General features: G+C 40.0%; 1 protein-coding gene across 1 annotated transcript in view; it reads left to right on the top strand.

Moving 5' to 3' along the window:
• itga11a (integrin, alpha 11a) overlaps positions 1–22,107 on the top strand; it is a 56,469-nt gene that overhangs the window by 4,576 nt on the left and 29,786 nt on the right. Inside the window, exons 2-10 of the mRNA XM_085158422.1 lie at positions 1,205–1,319; positions 15,316–15,428; positions 15,896–15,987; positions 16,239–16,353; positions 16,445–16,572; positions 17,367–17,515; positions 17,604–17,748; positions 18,240–18,405; positions 18,935–19,005. Coding sequence (XP_085014548.1) covers positions 1,205–1,319; positions 15,316–15,428; positions 15,896–15,987; positions 16,239–16,353; positions 16,445–16,572; positions 17,367–17,515; positions 17,604–17,748; positions 18,240–18,405; positions 18,935–19,005 — 1,094 coding nt within the window. The remainder of the gene's footprint in view (positions 1–1,204; positions 1,320–15,315; positions 15,429–15,895; positions 15,988–16,238; positions 16,354–16,444; positions 16,573–17,366; positions 17,516–17,603; positions 17,749–18,239; positions 18,406–18,934; positions 19,006–22,107) is intronic.

Below are 22,107 nucleotides of genomic sequence, written 5' to 3'. Positions count from 1 at the left end.
CAGTGTGAGGACAAGAGCCACAAAGTAAGAAGTACAGAGGTCTGCGGTGGTTAAAAGATGAGACTTCTGAGCTCTCAGCTCAGCGTTGCAGCTCCAGCTGTGAGAAAACACTTTAATTTTAAGGAAACCTCTGTGTCTCATTAAGCACCAAGCGTGATTCAATTTCCCTCCTATGTCCGTCTCTTTAGGCGATGGTTTTTCCCTGAAACGTGACTCGGTGTAGTTTTGGATTGAGGATATCAGTAACATGTAGTGCAAAGGTAAATGTGAGTCCTGAACTTACAGTAGCTGAAATATTAATAGAGCAAAAAAAAAAAAAACTGAGCAGGGTCTCTTCAGTATAAAGTATAGCAGTTAGCGGAAAAGAGCTCGGCAGCAAATTGTGCAGAAGACGGATGAAGCGAGGGAGATGAATTGAGAGGAAAGCAGAGCTGCATTACAGTTACGTTTTTTCCCTTCTTTGTTGCCAAAAGTAACGTTTCGTCACCTCCACAAAGATCCTCCTCTTTCATGGAAATTTGAAGGCCAAATCTTACTGTCAGCATTAATAAAATATAATGAGTTAAGTTAGTGACATGCAAAATCTCAAAAAATGCCATTAGTGGTTTGTGCTTTTGCAGAAGACATTTTTATAAGATGCCTAAAATGTGAGAAAAACTTAAGTGCACATGTATTCCTCCTGCCCTCTGATTGCATCCGAGTATATTTCACCGGCTATTAATTATTATATCAATTTCAATTGCTTCTCTTCTTTTTGTCTTCTTCTACTTCACCTTAGACTGACATACTGGGATGAAGTAAACAACCCTGATGTCTGTCAAGTATGCCCTATGGAAGTAAAAAAATGTGCTATGTTGGTGGCCATGTTGACACACGTTTAACCAAAACTCCTCCGGGTCTGCAGATGTCTAATGGAAAAGTGTCAGTCAAACATGAGAGACAGCTCAGTTTATCTGAATAATATTTGTTTCGTTAGGAGGGAAGTCTGTGTTTAGGCTGGAGCAGGAGACTTGGGATTATTTTGAGGATGAGTAAGGAGGACTTTGCTGCACTTTGTTGTATTCAGGCCAGATGCTGAGGTTCAGCACAAACATATACCACACAATCTAGATGTTCTATTTGGATTAAACTAATGCCATTGGAGATGGTATTTAAAGTCCTGCTTATATCGCTGCTGACAAGACTTGTATTTTCTTTTCCAAAGGGTTCCACGACTGCTTTAACATCGACACAAAGAAATACAGGATCATTAAAGGCCCTAAACAAGCACAGTTTGGATACACTGTTCAGCAACATGTGGCTGCTGGAGGAGAAAAATGGTAAGGACTCATGTTATTTACGCACGCCGTCTTTGCAAAATATTACAGCTTTTTCATGTTAAATTCTCTTTACTGATGTTTTGTAGCTTGGCAAATATTATATCTTTCAAATCAAGCTGTTGCTGAGTGATGGTGAGTCAAGTTTAGTCCATGTGACAGGAGGCCTGGCTTTCTTTGTGTGTGATATACATCTTCATCCAGTGGAAATCTCATATATTGACATTATGATGGTTTCTGCTGGTGCAATGGCTACTTTTATTGCATTGCGGAATTTTTACTGTCTTTATTTTATTTAAAATATCAGTATCTCCTACTGTAATGCATATTTGTAGCCTGGTATAAAACTGTCAAACTTCACCTTAGTGATCAGGTGCTAAGATTAAGAGGTCAAGGAAATAATGACTGTAAAACACTTGCTGACAAGATGTGGAGCTGAGAGACAGCTGACTTGGCAAAGATGTTGGGATGTCTCTATTTTTTCCCTGTGTAAGCTAGTGATCTACTGCACCTCTCTTGTGGTGGTTTCCTCCCAGTAATTTGTGCTTGCAAATCAAGCTGTAGCTCTGAACCGAATACCTCACATTCATCATATTACCTCATAGCACAAACTCCTGATGCGCACTAGGCCAACTGGCACCACGTGGTGGCCAGAATTAGTTTCTGGCATTTCCAAAATATCTTTTAGCCACCATTGTGCTGACACCGTGCCATGTTCAGGTTTTGCTTCTGTGTATGTGTGTGTGCAAAAACCATTAGTTCTGTTTATGTAGATATATAATTATATGTCCTTTAAAAAAAAAAACTTGACTTCAGTTGCTTCCAGAGTCCTTCACCAGAAAATAACGAGTGTGACGAATTTCATGAAATGCTTTCCATGACCTCCCTTTCAGTTTTCTGACCGTAACCTCCTGCAGTTGTTTAAACGATGACAGCAGAAACTGCAACATTGTAATAGTGAGACCACATTTTTTATGTTGACCTATAGAGCTTTACATGTTTAACATTATACGTTATAATTCTTATTAATTCTTATAATTAACTCCCATATTATGCTTTTGTGTCCACACCAAATGGACGTATTCTCTCCCACAGAATACATTGATGTTTTGGAGTTCATGCTTTTCTTACATGACGTATCTTCACTGCAGCCTTTCTCTAAAGTGTTTCTGAAAATGTGCTCTCTAAATATATTTATTAAATTATTAAATATACCCCAATTATTAAAGCATATAAACCTATTCTAAGTGCAGGGATTTAGTTCATTTTGAGGTTTTGAGGTTCGTGTTTAGACTTTCAAATCCTGTTATTTATTTGAAAGATGATTATATATAGTGTCATGGTCTCTTTTCCCTCCTGCTGGTTCTGTCTAGTCAAAAAATCTTTGCCTTTACATATACTTTACATTGGAGCAGCATCACACACATAAAATGACTGCTTTGCGCTCTTGAAGCTGTTTTTCCTTTTTTCTGTGTGTGTGTGTGTGTGTGTGTGTGGGATGCTCAGCATTCACCTACTCTTCAGTCATTCATTCATTTCGCCTTGTTGTAGTACAGCAGTCGGCCACAAGGCTTAAATGGCAAAACAGCTGACTAGTAGGTAGGGCTGGATACCGGTGTCCGCTGCCATGATGGCACCGGTTCTGACATAAACGGTAGTAACCAGACCGAAAAGCAGCGCACATTTCGGTGCTTTATTTCGGTGCTTTTTTTTTTTCCTGAGCTGTGATACACTTTAGATTCTAGCCAATCATTTTACGTTTCCGAGGATAGTAGGCGGGTCCAGGTACGTACCTTCTTTTAGAGCAGAGCTACAGATTAACCCTTTAAAACCGGTCGGAGCGGGAACGCTCTGTTTTGCGTAACTATTTTTAAATCCCGGTAGCTCTGCAACCACGTGAGCTAGCGCAATAATTTTTTTTGCATATGAAACCGGAGGAGTTGTACTTACATCTTATGCCATCAGCTTGTCCTCGGTCACGGTTTCCTTCCACATAAAGCTTTGCAAAAACTGCATAAAAAGCACTTGCAGCAACAAAAACATAATATTCCAGAAACACGCTTTGCTGATCCGATCAGCTGTTTGTAACACTTCCTACATTGGATTAGATGCTATCGCATGTCCGCCATGACCTGCCCGAAACCGGAAGTGACGTCATTTTCGCGGAAATGTAGTTTTTTACCGTCCGGGCCTCAATGAGCCTATACTGGTGTTTTTAAAAGTTATCTTTGACTTTATGACTTTCTGTGTCGTTTCTGGGATGCTTAGGACTCATATTGCACTGCTGGAAATAGTTTATTTTGATGCATATGCTGCTTTTTTGCAAATTTGCATTATAATATTTATTTTCGTTTTTCCTGCAGTGTATAAAAATTGGTGTATTTCAAAAATAAAACTATGAAGGCACTCAAAATAAATTTCCTGTGGTGGGAAACTATTTTGTGCAACTTTTTTGTATTTACAGTTTTGAGGGATAAGCCTCTTAAATTTCTCTAACTAGAAATATATGTTAAAAAAACAAAAACGATTTTCAATTTTTTTGTAGTTTATTGCACTTTTTTGCAATTTATGTAATGACTATACACTTAATTCATACATATTATTAAAATCTAGGCTGTAATGGTTGTATTGATGTATAGCAACTTGAAATGCTCCCAAAAATGGCTCCACAGCATGTAAAACTATAATATAAGCTCTGGCGGACTTGGTTCTATGGTAGGTCTTAAAGGGTTAAAAATGCCCAAGGCGAAGCGGTCAAAAGCCTGGCTGTACTTCACAGCAAAATATGCAAACTCAGCAGCCTGCAACAAGTGCTTTAAGCTGATACTGTGACACTGTCAAAGGAGGTAACACCTCAAATCCGATGAAACACCTGGCGACGCATAGCGGTTTTTTTTTTTTAAGCCGAGAAATGCTCCGTATTTGATAGCTTGCTGCGAGACCTCACAGCGTGCACATCTACTGCGGGTGTGGTTCCTGTTATCGGACCCGGAGCCCTGCTAGTGTAGCAGAAATGATGACGGATGATGATGGCAGCAGCAGCCGTTCTTCTCTGCGTGAGTGGCTTAATGTTGTTTGTGTGTAATTTACCTTGAGTACGCTAACCACATTATTAAATTAATGCATGTAAGGTGAACTAGCAAACACCGTCGTAGTTACATGCGGCTGTCTTCTTGTTTGATGGCAGATGCTCCCTTCACCCTGGCCAAAAAGGCTAAAATGACCAAAGAAAAAGTGGAAAACAGTTAAACATGAGAGGTTTTTGGACAAAGTTTGTGTTTTTTCCATAAGCACTGCTTCCAGCCAAGAGTGATACCATATATGCCCCATATCTGCAGAAAAGGCTAACATTGTTATCTTTTTACAAAAAAACAGCTGAACATGAGAGGTTTTTGGACCAATTTTGTGTTCTCCATTCTTTAAGCACCGGTTTGAGTACCGTTTAAGCACCGGCACCATTTCAAAAGTACCGGTTTGGCACGATAAAACCTAAACATCCCTACTAGTAGGTCATGTCCTGCTCTTCCGAAGCACTGCACTTCAGAGACATTTACTGGATTAATCAGAACCTAATCTCACTACTGTTGCAGTACAACGCATTAGGAAATTGTTTCCAGTTAGCTCAATCAAAGAGCAGAATTGAATTTAAATACCTGTGTTTTTACTTAATGGTGATACAATGGTGTACTTTTTAGTGTCGTTTTTAGTGTTCCCCTTGGCAAAGTTATTCATCCTCTACTGCACGTCTTCTATGGCAGTCCGGCATGTGAAGTCTTTAGTGTTGTACATGCATGGTTCATATAAAGCAGTTTTACAATATTCCAGGTGGAAACAAAACTACCATCTTCTGCTTCCTGGTAAAATCACGACTCAGCAACTCAGCAAAGCTAGAAGCTAACAGAGAGCATTGGACTGTATGTGTCCAATCAATGGATCTGCTCATCCTTATTATTATTATTAGCAGTAGTCGCAGTAGTAGTAGTAGAAACTAAATACCACTCCTAATTTGGTGAAGTGTGCAGATTTCTATAGATGCCTTCTCAGTGATTTAGTGAAGTTACTGTAACAATACTGTGTCTGTGTATTGGCTACTGTCTGTCTAAAAAACGCTGTGACCTGCAACTTACTAAAGATATTACGCTGAAAAGCCAACTTGTTTAGCAACCATGCCAGTCGATTACGTCTACCAGAAATGAAAAGATCCGATGAGACTGACACATGTGGAATAAAGGTCAACAGATCTGTCTGTAAATGTCTGAGAATGAGGTGCAAACAGTGTGTAAACCACATACAGCAAAATAGAGTTGAGGGGATTGGTATTTTGTCACTGTTAGGTGTTTGTGCATCTAATATAACGCATATGATAAATAGAAATTGGTAAAAAGTGTGCAGATTTCAGTAGATGTCTTTTCAGTGATTTGGTTACTGTAACAATACTGTTTCTGTGTATTGGCTACTCAGTCTACTGTCTGGCTGAAAATGCTGTGGCCTGCAGCAGTAAGTGTTCCAGTGTTTTACTCAGTTATGACTCGTCTGTCTGTTCACCAGACATCTTACGCATCCTGTTGAATTTCGGTTTTAAAAGACTGTTTAGTCAGAGCAGCAAGAGTTGGTGACTGATCAAACAGCTGTGCACTTATGCAAGACTGTCTGTGTATATTTGTATGTGTATGTGGGAGTGTGTGCACAGTACATAGTCTGACAGCTCTCAGCTGGATGCAGGAATGTCGCATGAGCTGTGGCCAATGTAAAAATACCACTTTAATGAGAGCTACAGATCATTAAAACAAGTTTAGATTACGTTATCATTTTATCCACACTGACTTGCATATATGAGTTCCTAGTTCCTCTATGCAGTTGCTACACATCTGTAGGGTGATTTCTGGAGTTTACCTCCACTGAATAAATTTGACTAAATCCTTGTCATATCTACTACAGTATAATGTCACTGATGCCGTTTTCCCTATCTCTGGGTTCCATGTATGTATAGTGTTCAGAATGAACTGCTGATTGCATGAACCTGAAATCATGTGAAACTGCTTTTATTTAGTATATTTACACATGTGGTTTAACATTTAACATTTAAATAAGTCAATTAAATAAACTACACATGTTCTGTAAATTGCAATGGATTGTTCCAGATCATTTATGCTTTTTAGGCTTCCAGTTTCCCTTCAACTGATTTCATGTCAACTAGGCTTCCAGGAGAACTAGACTTTTTACACTTACTGACAGGGCCCGTGGGCTTCTGCGCCAATCTATAGCACAGTTAACTTTTCCAGACTTGTCTGAATTCTCATTCCCTCAGCTGTGAATGTTTGGATAGGAACAGGATCACAGCTGGAAAGTGACTCTGTGAAAAAAAAAAAAAAAAAAAGCCTTTTATGACCAAAACCTGAAGTTAGGCAAGAATGCAGCTGTATTTAAAAGGCTGTATTTGAGAACCAAAACAGAACAGTAGACAAAGATATCTGCTGTTTCTTTGCATTTAGGTAGGTTATTATCACAGCTGATAGCACAGCTTGTGAGTCTTTGTGTACATGTCATTCAGTTCCATTCTGTTTGTGCAAAATCACAACAACCCTCATCTCAGGGTGCTTTATATTGTAAGGTAATGACCCAACAATAATACGGAGAAAAGCTCAACAATCACAAATCACTGAAAACAGGCAGGCAGCTGGTGACAGTGGGAATGAAAAACTCCCGTTTAACAGGAACAAACCTCCAGCAGAACCAGGCTCACAGCGGGGTGGCCATCTGGCGTGACTGATTAGGGGTGAGGGAGACAGGCCAAAAGACATGCATTGCTTACAGAGCTTTGGTCAAGGCTTTGTTAGCAAAATCTTAATTTGGTAGGTACAATTCAGTGTCATTTAATGTTGTGAAAGGGTAAATTTGTACTGTCTTTTCTAAATCCTTTGGATCCAATGACTCAACTAAGCAGTGAGTAAAAAGGAAAACCAAAGAAAGTTGAAAAGGATAAAGAAGTGAAACAGCAAACAACAAAAAAACAATGAAAAAAAGTTCAGAAGTGACACAGGATTCGAACAGCACTCTCCTGGTCAACAGTCTTGTGAATTATGTTGCTTTAACCACATCCTATGTGTTATTCTTCCAGACATGAGTGTTTGCCCTTAGTGTCCACTAATATTACCTTGTTCCCAAATGGCTTTGGCAAAACTGCAGTTGGAATGACAGCTAGTTGGGAACTGTTACAAAGGCACTTTTAAGAACTTTGGCAGGCCTCTCTGTCTGTCTGTAGACAGATTTTGCCAACAGATTTTGTCATAATCATAGAAAATAAAGCCACGAAACTTGTCGTCTATAGTCGAGATCAAAATGGAGGCTGGTTTCAAAAATAATCTCCAGTATTTAAGAGGCTTTAACCATTGGAGTTGCAAAAAGTCCTTTTGAGTTTTAAGGTTGTTTTATTTGCCAAGTGTCTACTGTAAAGGACATTATTTTGCCCAACGACATTTATTGAGGTCTGTGCATTACTGCTGATGGAGCTACAGAGGAAAGGGCATGCACCATTTCTCCACATGTCTGCTCAACAGGGTGATTTAAACACCCTGCCACAGCAGGCACACATTGGGTTACTGAAATGAGGCCACATTACCTCCAATTGGCAAAGAGCTTAAATCTTTGAATCTGATGGGATGCACTGACCTGCATACTTGTGCCATACACTGCAGAGGCCCCCCTCTGTCTGTTCTGCTGTTTATTTTACTGTAGTTATATCAGGTCTGCTCTTTTGAGACCTGATCTACTCCTCAGCTCAGTTAGAAGTTGCACACCAAACATAACTACAGAGTGTCTGTGAGGGCTTTCACCTCTGCTTTAAGGAGTGCTTCTTTTATTTCACTTGTTGTGCAGAACTGCACCAAAAAAAGGTCATAAAAGAGAATTCAGTGTACCTACTTTTGATTCAGGCACTAAAAGAACACTATGTTATTACAACTGTTAAAGGTCCATGCTATGATATTCTTTGGCTTTTTACCTGTTGGCAACTGATGGATTTAGCCACATGAAAAGTACAAGTAAAGAAAATAAAAAATAGTGGCAGTAGATGGGTCATTTTAGCTGTTGCTAGGTGATTGCTAGGCATGTAATCCTAAACGAGATGGTATTGTCAGGAAGTCGAAAAAATATTTCAGGTGCATAAAGGTTAAAAACAGGTGATTTTAGCCAATTAGTACGTAGTTGCCAGGCAATCTTATTGGGTCATAATATGCAACGCATAATGCAGCAATAATAATTATATATATAATAATAATAAAAATCGATTAGATGTTGTTGTTGTGATGCTTTCATAAGGTGTCGTAGATTCAAAAATGTTAATAAGAGGTCATTTTAACATGATATTTTGTTGCTAGGCTGCATGATGATGTCATGATATGCGATAGATAAAGACCTTCAGGGTGAAGATGAAGATGAAGCTATGTGCCAAATTTGGTTGCTCGGTTTCTTATAGTTTAAGTAGAATTAAACTTCAGCATGACCCAGAATGAGTGACTGAGCCTATAGACTCAGCAGGAAAGTGTTTATAAAAGGTCAAGTCCTAAAGCTGTTTTCCTGTAGACATCTGTAGAACTGGAAGTCTTTTTGAAGTCACAACTTTTGCAATCTGGTGGCCTTCAGATTGAATCCAGGTTTAAAGCACTTCCACATTAGCTTAATTTTTCTGAACCAGAAGAAACACAGATATTTTTTACTGTCTATAGTTTTTATATATGTGTTATCAAACTTAATTTCTGTATATAATATTGCAGAATGTATCTGTTATGTGACTAGGAACAAAAACACCCAAAATAAAGAACAGAAATAGCGTATTACTCCCTATTTATAGTCCATTAACACCAAGGTGTTTAGCTGAAAATTAAGCTATTGGAGAAGTTGGATATTTTTATCATGGCGCTACAGAGTGAAAGGCTCAGAAAAAAAAATTGCATTTGTGAGGGCAAAATTTAAATGTTCAGTTTTCACAAATGTCAACCACATGTTTCCAGAGGAAAAGTTACCACCAAATCCATTACGATTCATCATCTGGGAACCATAGTGTCTGCAGACAAATTTTTAGCAGTTTTCAGATATTTAGATTCAGTTATATGTTTTGAGTTTTTTTGCCTTTACATTGTCAGGGAATGATAAATGCCTGTAAAACAAACATGTATAACTGTGGTCACCATTTGATCATCTGAATCCCCAAACCACAATAGTGCCAAGTAAATATAACAATAGCTTATTGAACAACTGAAAATTTGGACCTGCTGGTTAAGCTAAGACAAGTCCTCACAAAAGTCAGCAAAGTTTGGTGGAGACCATAAATGTCTAAGCCAAATGTCATCCAGTCTAATCCATTCTGGTGGAAAAAGGTGGATGTGGATGTTCACTCCCTCTCCGTACTTGAGGACAGTAAGTAAAGAAAAACTATTAAGAGCTTGTTAATGTCTCATAATCCTCTGATTACTGCTAACATCAACTCAATGCTCCCAGGCAGAGCAGACATGGGAAATAAATGTCTTGGAAAAATAATTATGTGACCATAACAATCCCCTCAATTAATGAGGCAGCACTAACAAAAGGAAACATATCCTGTTAATACCAATGGACAGAATGCGATGAGCAAGCGTGACACTGGAGTAGCACACTCATGTTTGGGGCATGGATGTGGTTTCACAGCAAATACATCTCCGCCTTCCAAATATGAAAAAAATGACCACATTAATGACAGGCTGGGCTTGGGGATGGCACTTCCTCAAACCCCCAAATCCTGTATTCATTGGTAACCATGGTAGAAAAGCTCCATGTGTTCATTTTGGGTTAAATAGTTTCTTTCATTGTCATTAGCATTCTTGCTGTGATGATGAACCAAAGCTAGCGTTTGACCATAATGAGCTTCTAAACATGATTATTTGAACAGCTTCTGGTAAAATTCAGGAGGTCCTAAGGCAGGCATCCAAGTCAAAGGCAACAATGGTCCCTTTTCATCAAGGTAGATGTATCCTGACCTGAACTTAAACTGCTGTGTCTCCACTGGCCAAGGGATAGCAATATCCAAAGTAATAATCGTGATATTAATAGCTATGAAAATATGAGCACTGCTGGAGCCTCTGTGGTAAAATGACTTCCAGAGTCTGTGAGACTTTTAAAGTTGGCTTCAGGAGCAATAACACTGAAGCTTGATCCCATATGATGTCCTCTTTGATGTGCAGTGATGGACTGTTACAACAACATTTCCCCTTGTCTGCAGTTGCTGCTGTAAAATGTCAAATCACAGCTGGTGCTAAGTTTTTAGTGATTGTGCCCTGATTGTACAATGTGGCTACAGTGAATCTACAGCTGCCCAAGAAGAACTTTCCCAACTAAAGCTCAAAATCAAACATTCCCACCACAAAGTCCGGTTCAGCTTGGGAACTTTGCTGTCAATACAGTCCATTAAGTTAATACAGAAGAATTGTGTTAATCGGGAGCTAGCTTCCCAGGTGAACAAATACGAATAAAAAGGAAAAACACAAAAAATGTAACCATTACTTTTCATTTCTCCAAAGGACAAACATTGGGTACTTTTTATATATTTTATAACAGATTATGTAGGAATAATTGCAGGATTTCACCTTTTTTTTTCTTTTTCCTCCACATTGCAACGCTATAACATCATGACAATGTGATTGTTCAGTTGCAATGTTGATCTTAGATCAACTTTACTATGCTGATGTAGGAACAACACCAACATATCAGACACATGCCACCCATCCATCCATTTCCTTCCTTTTATCCAGTTCAGGATCGCAGGTGTTGCTGGAGCCTAACCTAGCTGCTATGGGATAAAAGGCTATGGCTATTTTAAAATCACTTATTAATATAACCCATGCATTTGTATGGACTGTGGGAGGAAGCTGGAAAGAAACCTCGCAGACACAGGAAGTATAAAACAAACTCCACAGAGACGAGCCAGGCAGTAGATTCAAACCCAGGACCTTCTTGCTGTGATTGCTGATTGATATTTACATGGTGTTACAATGTTGTTATTAATGAAGTGCCTAGTAGTGCAAGCCTTTGATTCCCACTGAAATCATGGACATCATGTAATGTCAAGTACTGGAACAAGGTAGAAAGTCTGACAATCATGAGCCTAACCTCAAAGTACTTAAGCTAAAGATCCGTCCTCGTTTAATTGTGAGATTTTGGCCTAAAGGTCCATGCAGGAGGTTGATCCTGCTCTGTTTTTGCTATAAAGTGGTGTACAGTATCTTTCCTTTGGGACACCAAAGCTGTTTTTTGCCAGCTGCTTTCCCTGTTATTTTCACTTGGACTGCAATGTTGTTTAATTTTGTCGCAGACTTAGGGAATTTTCCGAAGCCTTTCCAAGAATGTGAGTATTTTAGGATACAACCTGCCTTTTAATGCCCGAATTAGTTGAGCTCAGGAAATCTGAAAAAGTAACACTATTTTACATAGTTTAAGTAAGAATGTGATATTGGCTGCCAGATCTGCTCCTTTTTAATTAATGGTACTAATGCAGATTGTGTCAAAGACAAAAATAATGAAAAGTTGTTAAATCACAAAATAGACAATAATCTAAAACCAACCCAACTTTCCCCATTCAACTCGTGTCATTTGCCCCGTGGCTCAAGAGTTTGGAGTTCGCCTTGTAATCGGAAGGTTGCCGGTTCGAGCCCCGGCTTGGTCGTTGTGTCCTTGGGCAAGACACTTCACCCGTTGCCTACTAGTGGTGGTCAGAGGGCCTGGTGGCGCCAGTGTTCGGCAGCCTCGCCTCTGTCAGTGCGCCCCAGGGTGGCTGTGGCTACAATGTAGCTTACCATTATGTGTGTGTGGATGACTGGATGTGTAAAGCACTTTGGGGTCCTTAGGGACTAGTAAAGCGCTATACAGGCCATTTACCCTTTACCATTTAATACTGTATGTCACACTCCCTCATCACTGTGATCTTTGTGTATTTTTTTCAGTAACCTAATACCAGCTACTGCTAATCCATCAAAGGTTTTTAACTTCTGTCACAACCATATTTGACAAAGGTTAATTACTTTGATATTTTCTGTTATTACAACATTATTCCAGCGTTACACGGACATTAAAACTAAAAAAAACTAAAACTGTAGGTTTTTGCCACTAATGCTGGCAAAAACCTGAATTTTTTTTAGGTTTGATTTATTTGTGGAGTTTAAATAAAACTGTCTCGTGTAAACTCCAGTGTTATTATGGCAGTGTATGTGTTGTGAAATTTTGCTTCTGACTGGTGCTGTTCAGGTTTATTGCAGGTTTAATGCTGTACATAGTAACTCTGCTCTGCATGTGAAAATTAAAGATTGAGCTAATGGCAGTCTGAGGTTAAATTATGTAGAAATGATGTGCCATTAAATCTAACACAATCATTACAGTTAAAGATACTGAAAACCTAAAACACCCCAATGCTTGACTCTAAGAGATCATTAATAAAAAATGTTAAACTTAGCAAATGTTAAGTTAAATTGAAAACAAAGCCAGTCAAACAAACTTTGGTTCAGAAATAATGTAAAAACTAACAATGAAAAAGAAATGGTCCAAAATGGAAATCTCGTGCCAGTTTCCTGGCTGGAAATCAGCGGGAATATGCCTCCACGACACCTCCACCCTCCGTTTCTGGATTGTGTTGCTCTTTCTTATAGCTCTGCTATATGAGGGTTGTTTTTTTTTTCAGCAAATGGGTCAAATATAAAGGTAGGAACAAGAAACTGATATTGTTGTTTACCTTGGAGGACTTGTTGGAAACTCCTTTGATTTATAGTCCTCCTTGAGATCTTTACGCCCTCCATCAGCCCTGAAGAAAACTCGCCAGATGACTTATATTCTCCATCAAATGAAGTCGTCTAAAACTTTTTAGTGACTTTTATTAGACCTCACTGACCCCACACAGGAAACCTACTGTGAAGTCAAGTACAGGAGTGACTCCTCACAAACATTCGTCATGTGAAAAGAATCTTTGGCACTCAGCACTGTTCTTTGAGGACATCTAAATTCTGTTTAGTAATGGGACAGCTCTCAAATAAGTCAGTTATTCCTCTCAGATGTCCCAGTGAAACCATTACTGTAGCAGTGATTAGACCTTAGCGTTAACACATTAAGACGTTCAGACTTCAGCAAGTCTCCAAATCCAAAGACACTTAGCAGGAGTATTAAATATTTGCGCGGTCACCTTTATTGTCCAAGCTTCTGTCTTTTTTGTTTTACCCAAGCTGTCATGAGTTTCTCCGGAGAAACAAGCAGCCCTGTTATTTCAGCCTAAGGTTCACTTTAAAAAAATGTATTCAGCTCTGTGGATACAGCCTTTTCTGGCTTCCTTCTTGGAAAACATTATTTAAGTTTCTTTAGCCTAATTTTCTCGTTTTGTTACCTTGGCGGTGCAATCTGTTCTCAACATTTTCACCACACTGTCCACTTTACCGAACAAGTTACCGAAGCAAAGTTAAAAACCAGCCCAAAGAGACTTTAAAGTGGTTGCCACAATGATTCTACTATAGACACATGTACCTGTAGACATGGAAGCTACAAACGGAAACATCTTTACTGCCTTTATTACCTGTTGCTCTGGCTGCTGGGCTGGGCTCGCCATACACGTACCTTTAAGATCACTCTGGCTTCTTTGCTGATTTTGTCTGTGTAGGTACTTGCAAAGTAATTATAATAATAATAATGGATTGCATTTGTATGCATTTAACAATTCCACTGGAGGCAAGCTACAGTTGTAGCCACAGCTGCCCTGGGGCAGACTGACAGAAGCGAGGCTGCCATATCACGCCATCGGCCCCTCTGGCCATCACCAGTAGGTCAGTAGGTGAAGTGTTTTGCCCAGGGACACAACGACTGAGACTGTCCAAGCCGGGGCTCGAACTGGCAACCTTCCGGTTACAAGACGAACTGCCAACTCTTTGAGCCACGACCGCCCAAGTAGCTGATATTGTGCTAGCTGCATAATCAGAGGCATAGCTTGCAAGGCAGATTACTCCTTGGAGCATTTGCTCAGCAAGGGTTCCCCGAGAAGTGACAAACTCTAGACTCCAGCAACTTTCAGTCACAATAAGAGAAACTAGCCCGCCCAAGGGTCTAACCTTAGTCCACTCTCTGCTGCTGCTACTCTAGCCTTCACTATGTGAGAGAGAGTCTTGAATAATCTAACTTTTAAGTAAAGTGCACATTTTTTACAATTTTTGTCAGTTGTTTATATCATACTGTAGTGGTGATGAATTGGAGGGGTCCCCTAGTGCCCCAACAAACTAAATTAACGTCACTGAGTGCAATGCAGTTGTTTCTGCCCTGGCTGCAGTTTGCACTTTACCACCATGGTCTTGTCCTGCAATAAAAATAATGTTTACGTCTCCACTCTTCAAATGTTGTCTTACATGTTATAAAGCATAAGCAATGGTTTTTGTTTCCTTTGCTGTTGCATCAGTAGTTTTGATTGTCACACAGTGAGCCGCTGCAGCACGTAGAAAAAGCGATGCTAAAAACTACGATAACGTCTGAATGTGAATGGCTTCTAGCCTTGCTGTTGAATTTGATGCTATGTTCCAAAATGTTGACATGAGTGGCGGAAAAGTCCTGCAGCATCTTGAGTGTTTTGATCAGATTCTTTAATGCAAATAAGATCATTTCCTCCTATCGTTACTGAACCTGCACCTCTGATGTCTCTGTTGTAAAGATATTGCTTATAAGCAGTGACTGGTTGTACTCGCCAGCTTCTAGGTGTGACTGCGTGGAACTGTTAATGATTATGAGACGGGGCAGTGCTGGATTAGATTACACGTAGTGACTTCCATGGAAAAAAGAATGATTAAGTATTTTAGGTCAGCCCATGTGTTTTTTTGTTCCTCTTTGATGTTAACAGTCACCATCATATTCCCTCAGAAAGTTGCTTACTGGGCAAAAATAAGAAAGTTTGATGCTGTTGCTGTTAAACATTTAAGTGACTAACTTTTGGATTCTGTTTTTTGTTTTTCAGGTTATTAGTGGGTGCCCCGTATGAAATGAACGGTGCTTACCAGACGGGGGATGTTTATAAATGCTCACTGAGCAAACGAACCAACGGCAACGGTTGCGCCAAGCTCAATTTAGGTGCAGTATTAAAAACACCTCTCAATTTTTACAAGAGCATCACGAAAAGAGTCCAAACATTGACAGAGACCATCATAAACGCAAAATGAATGCATGCTTTGTAAAGTTGTTTACCACGGTTCCTGCTTGCTTTTCACGTCATGTGTCAGTAAACATCATGATGACATGTGTCAGACAGAAATGTGGGTACCATACCATGCATTCCGCATTTTATTATTTTTTTAAACAGTTTATGTGCATTTCCACTTGTGTGATTTGCCGCAAATGTTACCACATGCCTCTTCATACGGGTTGCACATGTTGTGCTTGTTAGGTACTCGCGAGAAGTTTCATGAAGTAAACATTTAGATCTGAGGATGTAGATGTTGCTGGCACAAACCAAAGTTCCAGATTGTGGATAGCGTATTTCTTTATGTGTGTTTGAAACAGTCCATCATAGATCTCAGTGAAATTTATTTTCCCTCAAGGAAGGATATCTCTGACAAACGTATCAGAGCGAAAGGACAAGATGAGACTGGGAATGACGCTTACATCTAACCCTAAAGACAACAGCTTTGTGGTGAGAGCCCCTTTTAAAAATTAGTTATGTTTTATGAAATATAACATACAGTAATGGCCTGCTGCTGCAGAACTTTTTGAGCGTGTAAGAACACATAAGATTGCAGTTGTCCAAATAAGGGGGAAAAGAAAAACTTCCCGCAAGATTGTCTTTTGATTACATGGTTTTAATGCTGCTGTTCTTGGCATGAACCTTGCTTTTTGTATTATGCTGAGGTCAATAATCTTGCTTGTATCAATGCTTTCTTTCAGGCCTGTGGACCATTATGGTCGTATGAGTGTGGAAGCTCGTACTACAGCACCGGCATATGCTCCAGAGTCAATGCAAGCTTCAAGTTCTCCAGAACAATCGCCCCTGCCTTTCAGAGTACGTTTTTAAATGATGAGATTCATTGATGGTTTTAAGTCTCTGCAAAGGATTAGATCCTTATCTGGGAGCTTGTGCCTTATCCTTCCAGGGTGCGAAACCTACATGGACATAGTGATCGTTCTCGATGGCTCAAACTCCATCTATCCCTGGTATGAAGTGCAGGCTTTTCTCATCAACATTCTTCAGAAGTTCTACATTGGGCCCGGTCAAATACAGGTTTGTACAAAAACAAACAAAAAAAAAAAAATACAAAGAGAAGGTATGTTAAACTGTCACGAGGGAACAGGGAGGACTCGGCGCAGACTGAAATCACAGAAAACTGAATTTTATTTACACACTCCCGGTGCACTATATACAGGTGAAGGAGAAGGGGGCCAAGGTTCCCAGGGGTACAGGGAAGAATCGGGAAAAGTGTCCTCTCTTGCTCCGCTCCACATGAACAGAACAATGCACTTGGAAAGGTCCTTTCCTCACACACGCCACTCTCACTGCGGCACTCACAAACAGGCTTCGGTGTCCAAACTTCCAAACCGAGCACGAAGAATCTGTATACAGAGATCAGGAATTAACACGGAAAACTTTCACGAAGAGAGCTCAAGGCTTAGGCTAAAGTAGCACTGACGAGCGTTACTCAATAGTCCAGCGGCGAGGTGCTCTCAGTCACTGCCTTAAGTAGCGAGAGCAAACAAGGTGAGGAGCCACAGGTGATTGCTTGCAGGTGGTGAAGGCCAGGGGTGGGAGCCCACAATGAGCTCCGCCCAGGCAGCAAGTAGAGAGAGAGAGGAGAGAGAGAGGAGAGAGACAAAAGCAACACACATGTAGCCACACAGGGCCAGCCGGGCAGACACGGGGACCATGACATAAACAGATCTAGATCTTGCTCTTCGTTCATAGTCTTCAATGTATTTTATGTTGTTCCGTGTTTTTTGTGTCCTCAGAATTATGTTTCATTAATATGAAGACGATGTTTTTGTTGCTATAGATCACTGTCACTGCATTTCTTTGTGTAGGTTGGAGTTGTGCAGTATGGTGAGAAGGTTGTCCATGAATTCAAACTCAGTGACTACAAATCAGTAGAGGAAGTAGTGAAAAGGGCACGCAGTATCGACCAGCGGGGTGGTGAGGAGACCAACACAGCTCTTGGCATCAACACAGCACGGTACAGTAACTCCGTTAGTCCAAACGAACACTTCAGTAATCCTCCGTTCTGTACTGCATTTTACTAAACATAGTAAACATGTTTACAGCTCCCAAGCTTTCAAACACGGAGGACGACGTGGAGCCAAGAAGGTGATGATTGTGATAACTGACGGAGAGTCACATGACAGTGCTGATCTCCAGCAAGCCATTGAGGACAGTGAGAAGGACGGGATCACCCGTTATGCCATTGCTGTGAGTCTGCTAGATCAGTTATTGAACTGGATTACATGGCTTACAGTTGAGGTTGAACTTGGTTTTCTAAAGGGCAGTAAATTCCCTGTGGAGCAATGAAACACCATAAACATTAATGAGGTGACTTCATGGGGTTCAATTATAGCAGCTCTCTCAAAAGTTACAAATGGAGCCAAAACACTCAGAGTCCTCCAAGAGCTCCAAACACACACTCGGTGTAAGAGCAGTCGACGGCGTGAATGATCTCTTCAAAGCCGCAGTGGTTTTTAGTTTTTGCCATTACTCCTGTGGAGATAGGGCACACTTATTTCCATTCAGTCGCTAAGCCCTTTGAGTCATTTGGCTGAAAGTCAACTGGAGTTGGTTATCAGAAACCTGCTCAATGAGTGCGAATATCAGCTCGGTTCAGGGCTATTAAAGGATGGGAGATTTGTTATGCTGGTCCTGGCTTCATGCATTTAGTGACAGACTGTTTAATCTGATCTTTTTAGGTTCTTGGCTACTACAACCGCAGAGGAATCAACCCCGAGGCCTTCCTTAATGAAATCAAGTACATTGCCAGCGATCCAGATGACAAACACTTCTTTAATGTGACAGACGAGTCAGCGCTGAAGGATATTGTGGACGCACTCGGAGAGCGAATCTTCAGTTTGGAAGGTTTTACACGACTTGTAGTTTACCAAAATTTCATGGTTAAAGTGAGGCTTTTAGGGATGAACTCACAACACTGTGGGTACGATTAAGTCTATGTGGCAAAATTCAGAAATAATAATGAAAGAACAATAATAATAAACAATAAATGATTAATATACACTAATAAATAACAAACAATAATCTTGTCTTTAGCAAATACAAAGAGAGAGTTTAATAAATGTATTGGTCTCTGTCCTTTTGTTAAAAAGAAACTAAACAAATAGCAATGTGCACAAAAACGTTGTTCCTCTGTTGTGTAACTTTAAATTAAATACATATTGTTAAAAAGTGCTTTTTGATAACATCATCTTTCCCCTTTTAACGGGCATCATCTTGTAAACATCTCATATTAAAGTCTTAAATTAAAGTGAAAGTAATAATTTGTTACACTCCTAGTGGTCATGCTACAAAAGTATCCAGTTCCTTCACCTTTCAGAAAACGTCTGTGCCGCTGCAGTGGTTCAAAACTCTAAAAACTGACTTGTTTACACAGGAACCAGTAAGAATGGGACAGCGTTTGGCCTCCAGATGTCTCAGGCTGGATTTTCCGCTCACAGCCTTGAGGTAAGTCTAACTTCTGCTACCTCCTAGTCTCACATCATCTGTCACTGCGTAGGACAACACACATTGTCTCAAATTCAGGTCCATCATAACTCCTTCCCAAAACCTGTCATTTATTACTTTCCAGTCCCTCCTGAGGTGCTGAGGTGATGTGTGGCCCTGGAGGTTTAGGTCACCCTGATTTAAAAGCCACTGACAAGAGAAACAGGCCCTTTTTCCACTTCAGCTATGCAGTGAAGACAGCCCTCGCTCCCTAAGGAAGCATATTATTGAAACGCTGAGACAAAAGTGAGACAGTTGTGGTGTAGACTGGCTCAGGTTTTTTCGCTTTTACTCACTATAGACATTGATTGTATCTTAGAGCAGATAGACGCAGGTGTGCTGGATTTACACACAGCTGGAGGAGGACGATAAGTCAGTCTCCTCCAGCTGCTGTTCATACAGTACCAATTCATCGATTTTCATTCCTTGCTTTCTGGCTCATTAGAGACATTGGCTGATGCAACTGCTTTGATTTTTTTTTCCAGTTCACCTTAACAGCAGGATTATCAAGGGAGAAATAAATATGTCACACACACATATATGTTGAAAAATAAATATATGCAGCCTTTGCAGCTGGGTGGCAGCGGTAGCTGGAAATTTCGTCCACAAGGCTGGATTCCAAAGATGCCTGACATCGCCATTCAGAGTGCTGAGAGCAGGATAACATCGGAAAGAATGTCCGTGCTTTAAAGGAGAAAAACTGCTTTAAGGTCCCCGATGGTTTTGCTGAACTAGTGCCAGCTAGGAAGGGTTCTTATGTCACATATTTTTTAGCCGTCCCATGCAACTTCTTATAAAGCAGTTTCTCAGTGTGCTTTTTTTTTTTCTTTTCTGAGCAGCGCTCGAGCTCAGTGGTTAGCACTGTTGCCTAACAGCAAGAGGCTCCTGAGTTCAAACCCACACAGGGTGCTTCTGTGTGGTTTGAATACTCTCCCTATGCTAGCAAAGGATTTCTAAAGGAGCTCCGGTTTCGCCCCTCTAAAAAGGACGGGTCTAGGTTTGTGCTGACGGATACTTAAACTGATGAGTTTTACTTGCTGGTTAAATAAAAGTTAATATTAAAACAGAAAAAATCATATCTGCACAAAAACTGTTTCCGGTGTTTAATACTTTTCAGAATATCCGTTACTTGTTTTTTAGCTGGGATAAAATGTACATCCCCAGTACAAAGCTGTGTGTTTGTGCAGCTCTGACTATCTTGAGTAGAAGAGTACAGGGTTGCAATCTCAAAATAAAAGCAAGGCATACTTTATGTCCAAAAATGAATCTGCAGTAGAAATAGGTCACTGGATTATGAGGTTGAATTGTTTTGGACTTTCATTTATATGCCATGGAGACCGTTTTGACCAAAACACATAACCACACTGGCATAACGTTGCTGTTACAGAGTGACGTAGTGCAAGCGCGGTAAGCACACAATTCCGTTTTTTAGGAAGGAATAGAAAACCTTCCAACTCATGCTCAAATACTGGAAAGTGTGCTGTCGGCATATTCTGTACAGCGAGAAAAAAAAAGGGCCCACTGAACCGAGGAACCCTATAATTTCAGTGTCGCTGATACAAAGTATGGTGAACTACGGAATACAGAAAATCGCCCCTCAGTCCCTCCTCATGGCTACAGCTGATTTCTACTTACAGCTTTGTTTCCTTCATTGAATGTTAACTTACAAATACTATATTTAGCAGAGATCTGATTGATTTCTTTGCGTGCTTTCATTTATTTTATATTAGCTCTGAAGTTCAGGGATAACAGGAAATATGAGGTTAGGATAAACTTATGTTTCCCTGAAAGGCTTGTTATAGTTGCTCAGCAGGCAAAATAATCCACAGGGGCAATACCAGAGAGCCCAAAAAATGAAAAAAATATTAACAAGGGCTCTGGAAAAACTTGTGTACATTTAATATAAGAAAGAAAATCCATTTTTATTTTGAACGTTTAATAAAAATGTTTACCGACAAAGAGGGTCGAGCTGATAAAGATTAGTGTCCAAATTGTCTGAAGCTGTTGCTTAAATAGAGACCTTCTGTTAGGTTTCACATCACAAGGGGAGAAAAATGCAGACTCACAGCAGGCAATCAAAAATGAAGCAGGCTAAATGAGGAGTACCTGACTGTTGACATGCAGGTGATATGATAAAGAATAAAGGGAGGACAGGACATCAAATACACTGAAAATTGACCGGGTATGGCAAACAGGTGAGGAATGAGACACAAGTAAAACCATTCAGTGAAGTCGGGGGAGGACAGACAGGAACAACAACAGAAACCTGACCTTCAAAGTAAAAGGATAAAAAATTATCCATGGGACAGACACAGACCTTAACAATAAGTCAGAGAAAAAAGACACACAGAGCAAGACACAAACAGAAACACTAGAGGAACTACTGCTTAATGATTTTAATAATTTACACAAGCCAAAACCAAGAATCATTACTAGAAGACAGAAAATATGGGAACCAAAAGTTCAGTGTTACAAGAACTGTGTCTGAAAGCGCACCAGGAATAAAAACAAGAATCACAAACTCGACTCGGAAACAATGAAACAAACCTAAGAGCGTAAGAATAACCATGAAAAAGTGAAACCGCTTAATAGCAGTAAAGTCCAAAAACAAACACCACAAATCCCACTGACCATAATACCTTCAGTATGGTAACTCATTTGGTAAATGTGCAAGAGCTTGTGAGGTTGAAAGTTTTCCACTGTTATCCTGATATCTGCGTGAATGTTATCCCATGACCTGCTGGAGGGAGCCAGAGGTACTGTATATCCTAATTAGAGTTTCCTGGTATTGTTTGAAGTAGTACAAACAGTTCAGAACTCCCCTCAGAGTTATCACCAGATTAAATTTCACCATAAGTGAGTCGAACGGTCATTAATCTAGCTAAGGTGAGCCAAACACTCAGACTCTGCCACATAATGCTGTTTGGAAACCTTTATTTTCCATGACTGTGTCCTCACAATCATCGTCACACAGAAATTACTGTGCTGCATCCATATGCAACATGTGCAGCACAAGAAGGATTTTCTCTGTTGCTCTGCTGTGTGAATGAAGTACATGCATGC

This window comes from Neolamprologus multifasciatus, chromosome 1 (assembly GCF_963576455.1).
Source record: "Neolamprologus multifasciatus chromosome 1, fNeoMul1.2, whole genome shotgun sequence".
In the NCBI taxonomy this organism is placed as follows: domain Eukaryota; kingdom Metazoa; phylum Chordata; class Actinopteri; order Cichliformes; family Cichlidae; genus Neolamprologus; species Neolamprologus multifasciatus.
Note: the sequence above shows the minus strand (reverse complement) of the source record. Positions and strands in the feature narration are given on the sequence as shown.